This window comes from Emericellopsis cladophorae, assembly GCF_022114955.1.
Source record: "Emericellopsis cladophorae strain MUM 19.33 chromosome Unknown NODE_39_length_213758_cov_118_025819, whole genome shotgun sequence".
Taxonomy (NCBI): domain Eukaryota; kingdom Fungi; phylum Ascomycota; class Sordariomycetes; order Hypocreales; family Bionectriaceae; genus Emericellopsis; species Emericellopsis cladophorae.
Window position 1 is genome coordinate 1 of NW_026250964.1, and position 18,018 is coordinate 18,018.

The 18,018-nt window shown below is 57.2% G+C and overlaps 7 protein-coding genes across 7 annotated transcripts; 2 read left to right on the plus strand and 5 right to left on the minus strand.

Moving 5' to 3' along the window:
- Positions 1 to 292: 292 nt before the first annotated feature.
- Positions 293 to 1,473, minus strand: J7T54_000212 (Vacuolar protein sorting-associated protein-like protein; the record flags this gene model as incomplete). The annotated part of the gene is made up of 3 exons (XM_051508012.1): positions 293 to 382; positions 445 to 1,143; positions 1,216 to 1,473. 3 exons carry the CDS (start codon positions 1,471 to 1,473, stop codon positions 293 to 295), a joined length of 1,047 nt encoding a protein of 348 aa, XP_051360768.1.
- A 1,376-nt stretch (positions 1,474 to 2,849) lies between these two features.
- J7T54_000213 (SET domain-containing protein-like protein) lies at positions 2,850 to 3,731 on the minus strand (the record flags this gene model as incomplete). Its single annotated transcript, XM_051508013.1, has 1 exon — positions 2,850 to 3,731. One exon carries the CDS (start codon positions 3,729 to 3,731, stop codon positions 2,850 to 2,852), a length of 882 nt encoding a protein of 293 aa, XP_051360769.1.
- Positions 3,732 to 4,763: 1,032 nt separating this feature from the next.
- On the minus strand, positions 4,764 to 5,810 carry J7T54_000214 (uncharacterized protein; the record flags this gene model as incomplete). The annotated part of the gene is made up of 1 exon (XM_051508015.1): positions 4,764 to 5,810. One exon carries the CDS (start codon positions 5,808 to 5,810, stop codon positions 4,764 to 4,766), a length of 1,047 nt encoding a protein of 348 aa, XP_051360770.1.
- A 506-nt stretch (positions 5,811 to 6,316) lies between these two features.
- On the plus strand, positions 6,317 to 9,534 carry J7T54_000215 (Translation initiation factor IF-like protein; the record flags this gene model as incomplete). Its single annotated transcript, XM_051508016.1, has 2 exons — positions 6,317 to 9,326; positions 9,383 to 9,534. The coding sequence occupies 2 exons, from the start codon at positions 6,317 to 6,319 to the stop codon at positions 9,532 to 9,534; spliced, it is 3,162 nt and encodes a 1,053-aa protein (XP_051360771.1).
- Positions 9,535 to 9,620: 86 nt separating this feature from the next.
- On the minus strand, positions 9,621 to 10,799 carry J7T54_000216 (Ribosome biogenesis protein-like protein; the record flags this gene model as incomplete). Its single annotated transcript, XM_051508017.1, has 1 exon — positions 9,621 to 10,799. The coding sequence occupies one exon, from the start codon at positions 10,797 to 10,799 to the stop codon at positions 9,621 to 9,623; it is 1,179 nt and encodes a 392-aa protein (XP_051360772.1).
- A 611-nt stretch (positions 10,800 to 11,410) lies between these two features.
- On the plus strand, positions 11,411 to 13,503 carry J7T54_000217 (ADP-ribosylation factor-binding protein-like protein; the record flags this gene model as incomplete). Its single annotated transcript, XM_051508018.1, has 4 exons — positions 11,411 to 11,953; positions 12,023 to 12,716; positions 12,768 to 13,231; positions 13,297 to 13,503. The coding sequence occupies 4 exons, from the start codon at positions 11,411 to 11,413 to the stop codon at positions 13,501 to 13,503; spliced, it is 1,908 nt and encodes a 635-aa protein (XP_051360773.1).
- A 660-nt stretch (positions 13,504 to 14,163) lies between these two features.
- Positions 14,164 to 16,171, minus strand: J7T54_000218 (Histone promoter control protein-like protein; the record flags this gene model as incomplete). Its single annotated transcript, XM_051508019.1, has 2 exons — positions 14,164 to 14,455; positions 14,505 to 16,171. The coding sequence occupies 2 exons, from the start codon at positions 16,169 to 16,171 to the stop codon at positions 14,164 to 14,166; spliced, it is 1,959 nt and encodes a 652-aa protein (XP_051360774.1).
- Positions 16,172 to 18,018: the final 1,847 nt, after the last annotated feature.

The following is an 18,018-nucleotide window of genomic DNA, read 5'->3' on the forward strand; positions in this document are numbered from 1 at the left end:
CCCCTTTCATTCCACACCCACTTCACCTCTCCTACTCGTCTGTCTGCCGGTCTCTTCTTTTTTTTTTTTTTTTTGTTTTGTTTTTTTTGCCCCCCCCCCCCCCCCCCCCCCCGATCATAGTTTGTGCGACCGGCTCAACAGAAGGAAATGCGTACTAGGGGTCCCACGCAAGGATATGAAAGCGACGGTTCGAGTCGAATGGGGCGGGCCGCCGAGTCATGATCGAGAGGGTTCGTATATAGTGTGGCCGCGCCAGGCCAAGGCTCGAGAGACTCGACTCGACTCAAGAGACCTACAGCAGCGAGTCGAGGCGGGTGAAGACGCTCAAGCAGGCGGCTACGACCTCGAGCTGGAGCTCCTTGTCCTTGTTCTTACTCATTTCCTGTGACGTGTCAGTCAGTCATTGCAGTCAGTGGCAAGCACCAAGTCCAGGTCAGCACATACCTCGGCCACAATCTGCGGCAGGTTGGCGCCAATGCCGTTGCCCGTCGCCTTCTTGCCAAAGGGCCATTGGCTGTAGTCGGCGAGCAGCTCGTCCGTCTGGGCAAAGGCCCGCTCGCGGGCCTCGTGGCCGAGCGTCGACAGCGCGTTCTCGAGGACGTTGGCGGCGTAGGCGGCGCACACCATGGCGAGGGTGCGCAGGTAGCGGAACTCGAGGGTCTCGGGCAGCCACTGGCTCCCGTTCAGAACGACGGTGCGCTGCGTGAGGACGTTGCGGACGCGCCGGCGAATCTCCTCCTTGGCGCCGCCGTCGACGACGGGGTGGGTGGCCATGTCGAAGAGGAGGAAATTGCGCTTCTCGGTGCGCAGGATGCCCTTGTCCACGAGACCCTTGGCCAGGCGCTCACGCACCTGCTTGAGCTGGTACCCAATCTTCATGAGGTTCCACGTCTCGCCGCTCATGAGGTCGATCCAGGTGGCCACGCTCATCTTCTCGCTCTGCTTCATCATCTTGAGGGCCTCGTCGAGGAGCACCTCGCCGGTCATGGTCTCGTCAATCACCTCAATGTTCCGGTCGGCCAGCGGTAAGCGTCGTCGCGCGGGATCCTTCTCCATGCTGATCCGCCCGCGGAACGCGAGCTCGGTGACGATGCAGCCGCGCAGGGCATAGGAGATGTTGTCGTTCCAGAAGGAGAGGTAGCCCTGTGACGCCCTGTCAGTACACGCTCGCTCGCTCGACGGGTGCGTCCCGTGGGCGGGTCAGATGATCCGCACCTGTTTGTCTTTCAAGCCCAGCAGGAGGATCTCCTCCATCATGGTGAGCTTGGGCTGCTTGCTGCGCTCGGCGCTCTCGCTCATGTCTCTAGGGTCAAAGGCGATCTTGTGCCCATTCTCGCTCGTGTCGTAGCTGGTCTCGGGCCCAGCGTCGCGGACGTTGTGGGACGAGCTGTTTCTCGAGGGTGTGGCTTCCGAGTCTGCGAGGTTCTGCGCGGCACCGCCAGCGCCACGGCGCCTTGTCAGCCCCGAAGACATGTCAGTCGATGGCTGCTGGGCTATGGTGCGAAGGGGGGGACTGTGGTGGATAACTAGACTGGATTGTCTAGCCTAGATCGACAGATAGGGGATTGGTGAGCGGTCGGGGGCACGCGTCGCCCGTTAGGTCAATGGCGGTTTGTCGTGTGTAGCTGCGCGGCAGCAACCGAGGAAAAACGAGAACGGGCGTGGGCGAAGCCTAGGTTCGCACGTCGAAGATGATGATGGCAATGGCAGCTCGCTAGCAGGCTGCGTCGCAGGGCTGTGATCGTCCGAATATTTTGCGCCGCCAACGTAGGTACGTCTGGTCGCTGGAAGGAAAGATGAGGGTCCACAATTCGGCCAGGTAGCGAGAGATTGGGGGTACCTTAGGGATGGATGGTGGCGACGTCGTGGTGGCTCACAAGGCCATTGGATGCGCTGTCGAAGATATTATTAGGATGCGTGTTGCCGAAGGAGGATTGGTTTTTATTTAATTTTAGATTTTGTGACGATGGAAAGGGGACTGCCGCACGAGCTCAAGGGCGCTGCGCTGTCAAATTCGTGGATGAGGGCGTTGGGATGGCTGTGCCGGGTAAGGTAAATGGCCTTCATTCACTTGGCAGCTGAGGCTGCTGAGGCTCTGAGCCTCACTTCCTGACTACCTACGAGGCTACGACCAGAGTTCAAAGGTCAGAAGTGTATCTAACAATGGCAGCGCCCTGTCTTTTGGAACAAATTAGACGGACAGACAGGAAACTATGAGGCTTGCTTTTTGCATCAAGAATATCGGCATTCTGAAGACCACGGAACAGGTTATCGTCCTGACTGCTGACTTGGAGTGCGCCAGTCAGTGCCACCGTGGCCTTCGAGACAAATCATTCGGTGGTCGATAAGGCGTCACTGCGTCGTTCCAGCAGGATAGATGCCGATGCTTGCGATTTTCGTAATCATACCGTTCGAACCCTTTTCGGCGTCGAAGACCAGCTACCCAGCACGTCCTAGTGCCTACACGCAAGTCCGGAGTAACATGGACACTCGAGATGATATAGGAAGCGATCATGAGATGAATACCCGATATCTGGCCTTGGGAAGTCAGTCGTCTTTCCATGTATTGCTTGCGGCTAATGTTTAGGCTGAACTGTATGGAACTATGAGGCTCTTCTCAGCGAATTATACGAGTATGTCTTCTCCAGATGAGAATGTCGGATTCTCATCTACTCAGGGGCAACGTAAACAATGCGAGCCTACTGTAGCATGATGGAGAGTATCTTCAAATTCTAAAGGCGCCTCTGTCTTAAGGCAAGATCTCCTCTCTTTCTCTGAAGATGCCTAGATCCTATCCTCGCTGCTTCTCTGCTAGCACCGCGTCCGCACACCGTAAGACCACTCACGGATCACCGACCGTACTGCATCGTACGCTGCTCTTCCGTGCACCCCCAAAGGTCGACATCCGGACCACTCCGATGGTATAGCCAGTTGTCGACGTTGCCATCTGTCATCTCTGCCGGTCGACGTTCCACAGCGCCATATCCTCCCCACTCGTCCAAGCACTGCTTCATACGGATCACTCGTCCTCCCATTTGCTTTGTCTGTGAATGGTCATGTCCCCGCAGGTCAATGGACATTTTGTAAGCCCTCTCTGCAAGAATAGTCGCTCGCCTGTCGCTATGCATCTCCGTGGCCAGGGTAGAGCCGCGGATGAGTGCCTGCATCGGGCGCCAGTCAGCAATGCCTTCTTCGCGGTACAGATCCAGCAACGTCCCGACGAGCTTGAGCTGCGCACCCTTGGGTGTGCAGTGTCGCCTGTGCTGCCAGGCGAGGTCCAGGCTCTGCTCGAGAACGATGATCCGGCGGATGCGGTTGTCGCTTGCTTCTCGTTCCGCGAGGGGGAGGAGGCATAGTGTGCAAGCACAGCGGAAACCATGAAATTTCCAGAAGTGGCCCTGGCGAAGTGCGTACTCGGCCACGGAGGAGGGGTAGTAACTGGTGATCTCTTCGCCGTCTTGGATGTCGCGAATCACGTGTGTTCGCAACTCTCCACGTTCTTCGTCCCAAGAGTGCACGGTGTTGGGCACGCAGGAATGGTTGATTCGTGAGGCAAGCGGGAACAGGCCTGCCTCGTTGCCATTGAGGGTGAGGGGGATGGAGTTGGTCCAGATGATGCCGACAACGGGATGACCATGCTTGCAGATGTTGGCCAGGCTGAGGACCTGGTCCTGCCCGCTGGTGGAAAGGCTATTAAATTGGGCAATGGAGATAGTGGACTTATCTCTCATGTGAGTTCTGATGAGAGGCGTGTCCGTGAGAATACGCTTGCCTCTTGTGAGTCTTCTGGTAGCCATCATTCCCAGTCCCTTGCCCGGGATGTCAGTGATGCGATAAGGTGAGTTGCTTGCTGTGCGGACTGACGGGCCCTGAAGCGTTGTCTCGTGGGCTTTGAATGTGAGAGCAAAGATACAGCCATGATCCTCACGGAATCGCATATTCGTGACGAGAGCTTGGAAAGGGCGAAGGACTGTTTTCGCCTGGACATGACGTTTGCGGGCCTGCTCAGCTTGAGATGGCAAGACTGGGTTTTTATCGTAGTAAGAATAGTAGGATTGAGGCTCTGGCAATGGCACCTTGCGCTGAAATCCCTCGACGAGTAGGAATAATGTTGAAGTATGCCGTGATATGCGAAAGCAAGGAGAGATACAGGCCCGAGATCGAAATGTTTCTGCTGGAGAGCAGTTTGTTGCGCGGATTAGAGTAGATGCCTCGTTGACTTTGATTATGAGGGTTGGAAAGAGCAAGCGTCTTCACGGGGCAATCAATCTTGAAGTGATGCCAAAGGGGATGGGGAGGATTAGTTGAGGCTGGTCGAGATCGTTGTTGCAAAGGAGCCTCATCGACTCGGCTCCTTGCACAGGAGGCTTCCTGCTCAGAATAAATCATCTTGACTTTGAAAGGAGAGAACATCAATCTACTGGGCTTCATAAGGCTAGCAGTGGTGATATCCGGTGAAGGTGAGGTCTGGAACAGCCTGTTCCAGGCTTGTTTCTACCGTTCGCTGATGTAAAACAGGAGCGGGCTCAACAAGCAAGACCCCCCGAGTCAGTCATCCTAGCCCAGCAGATTCAATAACCATCACGCTTCCTCAGCAATACACAGTCCTGGCCCGTGCAAACTCTGCGAGTTGCCGAAGATGGAGTCGAGGCGCCGAAAGAAAATCAATCGTCGTCAGGAACAAGGCTTCATTGTCGATACCAAAAGAGCACTCGTCCTGTAAGTGCCCAAAAACTTGAGTCATACCCACGGGAATACCTCGTTCAAACCTGCGCCGACGCATCAACCGCATCAACAGTATCCCGCCATAACTGATCAAAGTCAACACCCTCCTTCTCAAACAGCTCCCGGATTTTGCTCGCCGCCTTGTCCTGCTTCTCCTTGCTAAACCCACCCGGCGCGTCGGCCTCGTACTGCACGAGCTCCACCCATCGGTAGAAGAGATCCTCTTTCCCCAGCCGTGTCAACGCGTCCCTGAACGCAAACAGCTGCCTCCGCTTCGCATCCTCGGCTGTGGACGCCTGCTTCTTCACGTCGTACTGCAGCCAGCCGTGCTCTTCGGTGTGGATCAGGACAATGGTATTGAAAGCTTGAATGGCAATCTCCTTCTTGTCCACAAGCGTGTGTGCTGCGATCATGCCGGCCCAGTCGAGGTCCCACTGTCCATTCATGAGGAGGTAGCCCGTCTTTTGCTCCTGGCGCATTGGGTTTGTTGCGTCGGCGATGTAATGGGTCAGGATCTTCATCGAGTCCTTGCCCAGAAAAATGTCACCCAGCGCACTGTCCCACTCTCGAGAGCGGCGAACGTAGATCTCCTGCTGGCGAAAGCCGACGACCCAGCGCCACTGGCAAGGGTTTCCATGCTTCCATCCTGCCGCGAACTCGAGGGGCCAGGGCCAGACAAATACCACTAGGATAAAGTCGAAGAAGAAGTTGAGCGCCCTGCCACCAATCTCCCAAGCCAGGTCGGACCACGACGCCTCTTCGACCTTGAGGGTTGTCTCGTTCACTTGGCCAAGACCGTTGGCCAGGAGCTGGATGTAGTAGGGCACAATCCACCAGACACGGAGACAGAACAGGCCGACAATGGCAATGTTCATGAGCACGGGGACAACAAAGATTTTGCGCTTGAAGTCGGCAGGGTGGTTGTCGATATGGGTGATGTAGACATGCTTGGGGGAGAGCGTGTCGATGAAGGGTTGGAGGACCTCGGAGGGCTTCTTGAACGGTGCGGGAAGCTTTCCGTTCCCGTCCTTGGCGGCGGTGCCGGTCTTTGACTGGAATTTGGCAGCTCTCTTCGCAGGCGCCATGATGAACGCAGAGCAGATGCTCGGGTTGGTGTTGCTCCCTTGATGGTGTGAGACTAGGAGGCAAGACGTCAATCAGAGCTTTTCAGGGTCCAGATGGAGATGACGACAAAAAGGGTCCTCTGATCCTCTCACACGCGCGTTGGTTTCCGGTGCTCTAGAGCACTCACAGCACCTTGCTGCTAATTTTGAATCAGAAGCAGTGATTCTTTGACAATTGGATGAATAGTTGGCAGATTATTGACCAACGAGTAAATTGTCAGCGCTGCTGAGTAGCTCTTGATGGTGGCTGAGCTTGGTCGAGCGAGCTGCTCGTTTATTTCCGACATCCTACTCTGGGCAGCTATCTACCCTGCAGGCGGACAATTTCCGACAGAAAGGCTGCAGCGTAATGCCGATCGCCAAGCTCCACCACAGACAGACGACCAGACAGACTTCCAGCGTCATCTACGCGAACGCGACATGCTTTCTTTATAGCATCGAACCGGTGCCAATCTCGGCGTCACCACATGTCGGCAATGTTAAGAGCTCCTATACTCAAGGTACAGGCCTCTCTGTCTGATCTCGACCTACGCAATACTGACTCGAATCAGGAGCGCAGCAGTTCTTACATCTGCCACTTCTGCCGTGGGCAGCTGCCCTTGGCCAAGTCCACCTCGAGATGTCGCGCGACACTACGAAATGAGGCCCTCCGTGTGCCAGCGACGGCAAACTGCATTTCTCGACACCGTCTCTTCTCCACGAGCTCCTTGCTGTGCGACTCGCCAAACGGAGATAGCCCAGCGTCAAAGGGTCCTGTCAGTGGAGGGTTTGGCGCTGTGAGCGGAGGATTTGGTGGTTTCGCGGCGAAAAAGGCGACAATAAGTGATCCTGTACCCCCTAAACCAGCGCCGGCGCCCCAGCCGCCAAAGACGTCGCCAGCCAAGAACGCGTCGCGGACTGAGAGAAGTAGCGATGGCGGCACAGAGCGCCATTCCGATCGCCACAAACATAAAGACAGCAGACGAAAACACGAGACGCAGAAGCAACCAAGGAGAAAAGGGCGTCACGAACACCATGGAGACGGTGACAAGGAACCCGAGCAGGTAAGGTCAAGCTCGAAAATCGACAAGATTCTCGACAACGTCAAGACGGAGGGCCTGGAAAAGCGACCTCAGCCAGCAGCTCCCCAAGCGACCCCGGCAGCCGCTGCTTGGGGCGCATTCAGCCAGCGCAAAACGGATATCAAGACACCGCCCCCGGCAGCGGCTTCCAAACCCGCACCCCAGAAGCCCATCAAGACCACGCCGGCGCCTTCTTGGAATGCGCCAGCAAAGGACTGGAAACCTGTCAACAGACGTGCAACAGACCAGGCGCCCGCAGATAATTCGCCAAAAATCACTAGCTTCGACGCGATGCTAGAGGCGCGCAAGTCGGATGACGCGAGGGCTCGGGCGGCCAAGTCACGCGAGAGGATTGCGCAGCAAAAGAGGGAGCGAGAGCAAGGAGCGCAGCAATCCGAGGGGGAGTTCTGGAGTGACCTCGACGCGAGGCTGACGGCCGCGCCCAAGCCTACACCTGTAGCGCCCATGGCGACACCCACTCTGTTTTCGACTCTGCCCACCGAAGAGATGGCTCCTCGCCCATCGTCACGGTTTGTACAAGATGGACAACAAGAGGACTACTCGAAGAGGAAGGCCGACAAGCGCAAAAAGTCGGGGCGTCCGTCCCGAAACGAGGGACGAGGCAGGTACGACAACGACGACATGGACGAGCAGGAGTTTATGCGGTACGAGGCGCAGCAACGGCGAAAAGAGGAGAGAAGACTGCGCAAGGAGCAGGAGGCGGAGCAGAACGAGCCAGAGGCGGTCCCCATCTTCCTGCCAGAGTACATCAACGTCTCCAGCCTTGCCAGTGCCATGAAGCAGGGCGAGACCAGCTTCCTACGCGATCTGGAGGAGTTGGGCTTCGAGAACATGTCAGTGGACACGATCATGACCGGGGAGACGGCCTCGCTGGTCGCCATGGAGTATGGCTTCGAGCCCACCGTCGACAATGGCTCTCAGAGGGATCTACGGCCACGACCAGCGCCAGAGGACCCGTCGACCTTGCCACCGCGACCACCAATTGTCACCATCATGGGTCATGTCGACCACGGCAAGACGACTCTACTCGACTACCTCAGAAAGTCGTCCATCGTGGCCCAGGAGCACGGTGGCATCACCCAGCATATTGGTGCGTTCGTCGTCAAGATGTCCTCGGGAAAGCCCATTACCTTCCTCGACACTCCCGGCCACGCCGCCTTCCTGACAATGCGACAGCGCGGAGCCAACGTCACCGACATTGTCGTGCTCGTCGTGGCCGCCGACGACAGCGTGAAGCCCCAGACACTGGAGGCGCTCAAGCACGCGAACAATGCCAAGGTCCCCATCATTGTGGCCATCAACAAGGTCGACAAGGAAGAGGCGCGTGTCGAGCAGGTCAAGGCGGACTTGTCGAGGCATGGTGTCCAGATTGAGGACTATGGCGGCGACGTGCAGACGGTCTGTGTCAGCGGCAAGACAGGCAAGGGCATGGATGACCTCGAGGAGAATATTGTCACACTGTCGGAGCTGCTGGACACTCGAGCCGAGCTGGACGGGATGGCCGAAGGCTGGGTTCTCGAGTCGAGTATCAAGCAGGATGGCAAGGTCGCCTCGGTGCTCGTCAAGCGAGGCACCCTGCGGACGGGCGACATTATCGTCGCCGGTCATAGCTGGGCCCGCATCCGACTCCTTCGAAACGAGGCCGGCGCCGAAGTAACCGAGGCGCCACCAGGCACGCCTGTCGAGGTCTTGGGCTGGCGCGACCTGCCCCCGGCCGGCACCCAGGTGCTCCAGGCTCTCGACGAGGACAAGGCCAAGACTGCCGTTGACTACCGCGAAGAGATGACACAGCGACAGCAGGACTCTGCGTACATTATTGAGCAAGAGGCGCGGGAGCGCGAGCGAGTGGAAGCTGAAGCCGCGGCCAAGGAGATGGAAGAGCTCGGCGAGGACGCGCCCGCCGAAGAAGCCGGCCCCAAGATCACGACGCAAAACTTCACCGTCAAGGCGGACGTCGCCGGCTCCGTGGAGGCGGTCGTCGCGTCCGTGCTCGAGCAGGGCAACAACGAGGTTCGCTCCAGGGTCCTCCGGCAAGGGACAGGCCAGATCACCGAGTTCGACGTCGATCATGCCGCCACCTCGGGCAGCGTGATTGTCAACTTCAACACCGCGATCCTGCCGCACATTAGTCAGATGGCCAAGCAGGCTGGTGTCCGCATCATCGACCACAGCGTCATCTACCACCTCGTCGACGAGACCCGCGCGGTCCTGTCGGCGCTGCTGCCCAAGAGCGTATCGCACAAGGTGCTCGGCGAGGCCGACGTCTTGCAAATATTCCCCATCAACGTCAAGGGCCGCAAATACCAGAACATTGCAGGGTGCAGGGTGCGAAACGGATCCATCAAGAAGACATCTCGAGTCAAAATCCTGCGGAAAGGCAAGGTTATATACGACGGTAGGTTCTTCGAAGACATCTCAACAAGTATACCAGATTGCTAACATCCCTCATAGGCCACATAGACACTCTCAAACAGGTCAAACGAAATGTCATGGAAATGGGCAAAGGCTCCGAATGCGGCATGGCCTTTACGGACTTTGAGGATTTCCAAGTTGACGACCAGATCCAGACATACGACATCATCGAAGAAGCAAGGACATTGTAACAATCTAGTGTACACGACGAGAAAAAGTAGATCATGGAGAGGGAGGGTATATAGACGCCAAGAGTATGTACAACATGTATTGCATATTACCACCTACCGGGCGCCGCGACACTACCCGATGAGAACGTCTTAGTCGTAATGGCCGCTCTTTCTCTCTCCTTGTCCAGCTTGGCAAGCCCAATCTTGTCGGTGACTGGCGTCGCGTCGATGATGTTATCGAAATCATCGTCATCCTCGCCGTTAGAGTCGCTGTCCTCATTGTCCGAGTCTGGCTTGACGCCGTGGTCCGGCCTGAGCTGCTCTTGCCGCGGCATCGTCTCTGGCTTCTTCTTGTCGTCTGGCTGTGGATTGCTAAACGTCTTGGACGCAAGCACCTTGCGGCGAACCTCCTCCATGGCGGCATCGTCGTCGCTGTCATCTGATAGCGCGTACGGATCTCTGTCTTCCTCCTCCTCCTCCTCCTCTTCAGGCTTTGGTTTGGCGGGTTTCTTGCCCAGGTATATCCCGTCCACACTTTCGTCGTCCTCGTCCTCGTCCTCTTGCTCATCGCTGCTGCCACCCTCATCTGACGACACGGCTTCTCGATGATTGGTGTTCCCACTCGTCCACATATCACCTCCTCCGTCCTCTCTGCTCTCCGCATACTCCCGCTCCAACCTCTCCATCCACTCTTGCTGTGTCTGCTTGATGCCCGCTTCGTCCGTACAGGCGGCGTATCGCTTCAACAGACTTGAGTTGATCTGCAAGAAGGATTGTCCGTAGGAAAATGGCTCCAGCACCTGTTCCGCCCAATCGGGGTGGCCACAGATGAAGAACGCGGCTGCCAATGCCTCCACGCAGTTCAGCCGCCACGGCTTTCCATAGTTAACGGAATTGGCGGCCACGAGATACGGCAGCAGTCGCTCACACTTGCCACCAACCTTGTTCCACACGATCTCGCCCGTCCGCGCCCAGGAACATTCCACCACCGCCGCGCCGTATCGATCCATGATTTCTCTGTCGGCAGGGGAGATTGTCGTCTTGCCGTTGGGAGTGATGATGACGCCCTTGTGTCGCTGGCCGACGTGAAGGGGCCGCATGAGACCCAGCTTCATCAGCCTCTTGCCAGAGCAGCGTTTCGGGTCGCAGTGGCCGAGATCCCAGCAAGCTGCCTTGAAGGGGACCACGACGGGCGTGCCATCTTCGTTGGTGCGCCGTGAGCGAGGAGGACCAGAGTGAGCGCCACCGCGCTTGCCTTTTCCAAAATCCTTCTTGTGTCGGACCATTCTGTCGGTGTTGTCGTGATCTTTGTGCTTTGCGAGATTCTCTGATGGCGGGTGGAAGTATCAGCAACAGAGTGAGGACGATCGCTGGGTACTGATAATAATTAATTATTACTCCAGTCTAGTATGGAGGGGCAACTCTCGCTTGGGCCACCTGCCCGGATTATTTTGGCAGGCGGGGTCATGACCGGAGCGGATTATCAATTAGCGTCCGGTACCTTGAGCCTCGAGTCATGCAGGCATTGGTGGACGGATTAGAACAGTCAGCAGTGCCAAGACCTCCTCCGTCGAGGCATGGTACGTACGTCAATTGGGCGACGTCAATGGCCTCAACCACAGCGAGCGTTGCCCGTCGATGCGCCCCTCTCCAGCAGATCCAGCAGATCCAACAGCTCCAGCCTCAGCCAACGACAGCTGTGTCTGTCTGTGGAGGTTCATGTCTGCACCCAAGCGTCTCATTCATTATTCACAAGCATTGCAATACTAGCATCTTCTCCCCAACTTGCGAACACGCACCTAGATTACCACTCCTCGAACGGACTGGACAACTCCCCGAACGCTCGTCCACGATATCGGACAGCTCCTGAAGAGCCACGCGCACGCACATCACCGCCATGGAGGCGGCTTCCGCAAGGGCCGCTGCCCGCGATCGCTGGGGCGAGTTCGGTCGCGCCCCCTCGCAGCTCCAGCGCTTCATCCAAGCTGCGTGCAGTCCCGAGAACTACGAGCCCAACCTCGCGTTAAACCTCGAGATCTCGGACCTGATCAACAGCAAGAAGGGCACTGCGCCGCGCGAGGCGGCGACCGCCATTGTCAACTACATCAACCACCGCAACCCCAATGTCGCCCTGCTCGCCGTCAACCTGCTCGACATCTGCGTCAAGAACTGCGGGTATCCCTTCCACCTGCAGATCAGCACCAAGGAATTCCTCAACGAGCTGGTGCGACGGTTCCCGGAACGACCGCCTATGCGGCCCACGAGGGTGCAGGCCAAGATTCTGGAGGCGATTGAGGAGTGGCGGTTGACGTTGTGCGAGACAAGTCGCTACAAGGATGACTTGGGCTTCATCCGCGACATGCACAGGTTGCTGAGCTACAAGGGCTACGTCTTCCCCGAGGTGCGAAGAGAAGATGCAGCCGTGCTCAACCCAAGCGATGTAAGTTTTCACGAGAGTAGGAGAGGGTGTCAGCAGCAGTGAGCGAGTATCAGGAGCTGACCAGACCAGAACCTCAAGTCCCCCGAAGAGATGGAGGAAGAGGAGAAGGAAGCCCAGTCTGCCAAGCTCCAGGAGCTCATTCGCCGTGGCACACCGCATGACTTGCAGGAGGCGAATCGACTGATGAAGGTCATGGCTGGCTTCGACACCCGATCCAAGACCGACTACCGCGCCAAGGCCGCCGAGGAGATTGGCAAGATCCAGGCCAAGGCCCGCCTGCTGGAGGAACGCCTCGAGGCCTTCAAGCCAGGCGACAAGATGCAGGACGGCGATGTCTTCAGTGAGCTGGCCGCCGCACTGCAGAGCGCGCAGCCCAAGATCCAGAAGATGTGCGAGGAGGAGTCGGACGACCACGAGGCGGTGGCCAAGCTCTTTGAGATCAACGACAGCATACACCGCACCATCGAACGATACAGCCTCATGAAGAATGGCGACATGGAGGGCGCCGCCAAGGTCGCGGCCGGCGGCCCCGCGCCCTCTCAGACAACGACCATCGGCAATGCTCCTGGTGAGTTGTCTCTCATCGACTTTGACAACGAGCCATCCGCGAACGGGAGCGGCAGCCAAAACGCACCAGCGGCGCAACAAGGCACATCACAGACTGGCGGTATCGAAAATGATCTTCTAGGCCTCGATATTGGGGGTGACTCGGGTAGCTTTGGCCAAGGCGGTGGCATCTCCTTGGGATTCGGCCAGAATGACAGTGAGTGACATGAATCACATGCTTCCAAGTACGTCGGGCTGACAGACACAGATATCCCTGGACCAGCGTTGCTGTCGTCCCTGACAGAGAACAACACATCACAGCAGCAGTCGGCGCCTACCCCTCCGCAAAACCAGTTCGCCGCCTTTGCTTCGCCGTCAGGGTCTCAGTCCATGACACCCCAACCGCCCTCGCAGCAGCAGTTCGTCCCTCCCGCACAGCCCGCAAGCGACCCGTTCGCCTCCCTGGGCGCTGCGGTGCCGGCCGCGCAACCCCCCAAACCGACGGCTCCCCCCGTCGAGGACGACGAGTGGAACTTTGCGTCGGCCCTGCCGGCGGAGACGCCCTCCAAGCCAAAGGAGCACCGCCAGATCCTCAGCGACACGACCGTCCGCATTGAGATGCAAGCTGGACGTGGACCTGCCGGGCGCAACGCTCTCAACGTCAACTTTGCCTTCTCCAACAATGCCGCCGCGCCTGTCAGCGAGTTGCACTTCCAGCTGGCCGTGACAAAGGTACGTCTCTCGCTTTTCCTGATTCTATTCCGAGGGGCCATCACGTATTGACAAGAAGAACACAGGGCTACGAGCTGCAGCTCAACCCACAGACGGGCCGTGACCTGGCTCCGAAGCAGAGCCGCGGCGTCACACAAATGGTCAATGTCTACCAAGCAGGCAACAAGGCCGCCAAGGTGGACGGTGTCAAAATGCGATGGCGGGCCACGTACAAGGTCGGTGGCGAGGCGAAGAATGAGATGGGCGAGGTGTCCGAGTTCAGCATTGCCTGAGTGATCAAGTCAGTAGACAAAGCGCAGGCGGCCCCTTTTTCTGGATTTTCATGGAGAGCAGGTGAACTGGTGATGGGTGGATAAAGGCCAGACTTGGGGGAAACGGTGCTCTTTTAAAGCTATATCTCCCTCCTCACACGGAGAAAGTCTGTGGTGTACATAGTACTCAAGCGTGTGATTGCTCCTGGCAGCTCTCAGTAACACTGGATCATTCACGCTATGATAGATGATACCGTAGGCTGAGAAATCGGTATGCTCCCTTTCCCTACGCCAGTCCATGCAGCATCTCTCTCCACGCCACACCCTATCGCCCTTCTCTGACATTACAAAGTAGACCGACGGCAGTCCACCCTATCGCCCTTCTCTGACATTACAAAGTAGACCGCCCTCTCGGCCTGCCCTAACGCGCCCACGAAACGCAAATGCAAAAACGCTCCGGATGTGAATTCCTCATACCAAACGCCAAATCTCGAACACAACGAAAAGCAATGCGATGCCATGTCCATGTCGACATGTTAGTCGGAGAATTAGATGCGCCGTGTCCTGGTTCGGCTCAGGATGAATGCATCTCTAGCCGAATGAATTTGTACAAAGCGACCGGGAAGTATCGAACGAGAGAGAAATTCGTTGGATATGGGTGCCGTGCCTCGCTGGTCGCCCTCAAGCACCGAGCTCCGGGACCGAAAAGGTATTGGGCGTCGTGGCATGGATAGATTGCGTCGGTGCAGGGCCTTCACCGAGCTTCGACAACGGCTCGCGCTGCGACTTCTCCAGCTCACGCTGGGCCCTCTCGGCTTTACTGATGCGAGGCTTCCGTGTGGTCGTGCCGCCTCGAGAACCAGGGCCACCACCGCGGCCAGCGCCACCCGATGAAGCACCACCGCGTGTGGTGCCACCTCTAGTGCCCATGCGGCCTCCTCTGCTCCCGCGTCCGCGCTTGGGCAACTCTTGTCTGCGGAATTGTCAGTAGGAATTCTTTCACATTAATAAAAAATACGTACCGCTCAGGCTTCTCCACCTCCGGGACCAGCGGTCCAGAGTATACGAAGAACCCATCACGGCTTGCCGCAGCTTGTGCCTCCCAGAGCATCTCCGAATCGTCAACAAAATCATCATCTATGTCGTAGTTGTCTTCCTTCATGATGCGCTTCTTCTTCGGCTTGGCTTGAGCATCGACTCCGCTCGCCAAGCCATTGTCGAGATTGCTGCCTTCATTGTCCGACATGTCAGACATGACGTCGTCAGAGTCACGACCTGACTCAGCCTTCTCCAGATGAGCCGCAGCAGCAGCGATGCGCGCTTTGCGATCACGGTCCGCCGCAAGACGAGGGTGGAGTGCATCCCAGCCAAAGCGGTCCTCGGCCAGGCGCAGGAAGTTGACGTACTTGTTTGTCTCTCCGACCTGTATGGGGATATCGAGAACAATCGTAGGTGCTTGCGTCTCCTCGCCCGGCTTCGCACGTCCAAAGTCGAGGATGGAGCGGCCATCGCCTTCCTGCATGTCATCAAGATTCTCCCCCTGAGGTGCTGACATTCCCGTAGCTGCTTTTTGCTTGGGCGATGACCTTTTAACAGGGCCGTTGGCGATGGTGGTGAACTGGCTCTCTTTGATGACAGGTTTGGGAGTAGGTGTCGGTGCCGATGTTGCTTGTGTTTGTTCCTTCCGGAAATCAGTAGATCGAGGCGTTGAAGATTCGTTTGGCACGCGTGAAGGCGGTGGCGGGAATGCGTTGTGACCCGTGGCGAGGCCTTGCCCTGGCCCTGGCCCTGGCGCTTGGCCAGGTGACCGCTGGGCAGCTGATGCATGGGGGTCCAGCAAGCTCGCGATAGAAGGTGACCGTTGAGCAGCGGCAGGCTGTGCTTGGCTCGGGGCTCGCGGTGATCCGGAGTTGGAGGAGAATCCCATGGACTCGCGAACGGGATCGTACTTGCCATCGCGAATCGGGTCATAGCTCTGACCGCTCGATCGCACAGGCATGGCTGTCCCAGCAGAGCTTTGAGGGCGGGCTGGGGTGTCGGAGTTGAGGATGCTCTGCATGCTATTGGTGAAGTTGTCGCGCTTGGCGACGACTGGTGAGTTGCGCTGGTCGTATGGCGTTTGGGGCTGTCCAAGCTGGTGGTGAGGCTGCTGAGGGGCACTGTGTTGGTGTTGCTCGGCTCGCGAGTACTGAGGAACTGGCTCGTTGGGTGCACCAAGTGCGAAGACCTTTGATGGACCGGCGTTTTCAATGCCATCCAAGTCCGCATGTCCGGTTTTCCTCTTGCGCTGCGAAGGTGGCGCATTGGGGTCACGAGGCTTTCTAGGCTTTCGTGCTTTCTCCACGTCCGAACCTTCCCCTCGCGGCTTCATTGCCATGCCAGGTTTGCGGCCGGGCTTCTTCCTGGGCACGCCGGCAGCTGTCAGCTGCACCCACTCGCCGCTGATGAGGCCATACTTGCGAACTGTGCCGTTGCCCAGATCCTCCTCCTTGGTGGCTTCAATGATATAGCTATTATCGGAGTTCTTGGCCCGCTGATCATCACTGACCATGATCTCCTCGTCCATCTTGGTACGGCCGGCCGCAGACTTGGTGTGTGCCTTTCGCGACGGCGTTCCAGGTTCCGACAATGGTCCAGATGGGGGTGACGATAGTTCTCCAGGCGAAGACTCGTAGCGCGACGTGTCCATAACGTGGTGCAGAACTGTCGGATGCCCCTCTGTCTCTCCAGAGAATTGCTAACGGCAGCCGCGAGACCCTGCTCCGCAACCGCGTGCCTAGCAATCGGGTGATGAAGCGCAGGAAACAGCCATATATGGGAGGAAAACAAGAAAGTAGCTCGGAACTGGAGAATAAATATGTCAGTAGCGTACTACGCGTTGCAACGCCAGAGTTAAATAAAAAAAAATGTTACTTGGGGAACTTGAAGGCTTGTAGCAATGCCGTGACGTGCATAGGCGGATTGATTGCGCTGCCTGACGTCGAGGTGGTTGAATTTCGGGAGTGGAGCCCGAGGGGGGGGGGGGGGGGGTAGGTAATGCTGCGAGATATGGGAATAGCCTCACGAACCTCGAGTCGGTCAGGCACAGCGCCTGACAGCGACCGATTGCGAGACTGGACGCGTTTTCAGCCTGCAATTCAAGGACTGCGCGAGTGCCGCAGACATGAATGGGTATAGCGAAAATCAAGTAGAGAAGTTGTTGCACAAGATGTCGGGGTCCTGGAAATGGTGAAGACGCGTGATGGCGTCGAAATTGATGATTAAAGATGGTGCTCGTGGTGGAATTGCGTGGTTTTGTGGTGGTGGTGAGAGGAGAAGTTGGGAAGGGGAAGAGAAAGGCAGATGGGGAGGGTATCGAAAAACGGGGGATGCTCGCAACGGAATTGCTTGAATGGAAATTATCAGCAGCAGCCGATGACAGACACGCAACAAATGGGCAAGCACTTTTCAGCCGGGCCACCGACCGAATGCAACAAATGGAACCACAGCCAAACCAACTAATAAGCCGGCAAACCTCGCGGGGCGAGGCCTGGCAAGGCCAACCAGCAAGAAGGGGGTCTACGGGGTTTCCTTCCTCAGGCAAGCAAGCAGGCAGGCAGGCAGACGGTGACCAAAAGGCACTGGCGCGCATGCCCAGCAAAGCAACGACTCAACGAACGGAACCTCAGACTCTCAGAAGGGGCACGTTATTCTTTCCTTCCGAACCGAGAAGGGGACTGTAGTAGTGCATCTAAAACAGCCAACCAGCGTCCCGGGGTACATCGCCTAGCACTAGCGAAAGCAGGAGTGGGGTAGGGTATCTGATGCCAGATCGGCGGCTGCTAGTGCGGGCTTGGAATAATCAGCAGTCGACTTAAAAACCACGAGTACCGGGCCAGTCCCTCGTTCCCAAGCATGCACATTGCGCACCGTCGGACGAGAACGAGTTCAGACGTCGACTGGGCTTTTCCAGACACGAATGCGCTTCAGACGTGTTGTATAGCCCAATTAGCAATGAGACGTCCGGCGAAGCTTTGTGCATGCAGCGTGATGCAGACCTCTCTGCATGCACGGGATCACGGCTGCTGGGGGCCCGCCCGCCGGTGCCAGCCAGGCACACACGCAAGTGACAGGGGTACACCCCATCTGCCGCTGTGGTTGGTCACATAAGCGCGATGCATCCAGAGCGCGACTCATCGCGGCTCTCAAACTAGAATTTGTGATGGGCGTCCAAATACACATTCGAGATGTCACAAAATTACATACATCATGTGAACATATGCTAACCCTACCTCAATGACCTCATTGTCAGGCTGACCATTCTCTGAAGAAACATGCCCACAAATCTGTACCACGCGACTCGCGTGTCCCTACGCGCGCTGCTTGCGTGCAGTAGGGCTCGTTTGTTCAGATCAGACAGTAAAGCATTACAAAAGCAGACGTCATTGCTGTGACTTCAGGCCAGTACACTACGTGCAATACCTCTCACCTTAATTTTTCCATAAGATCTCGTTTTGCTCTCTGAGGCACTTGAATTCTTGACAGTTGTCGCCAGAT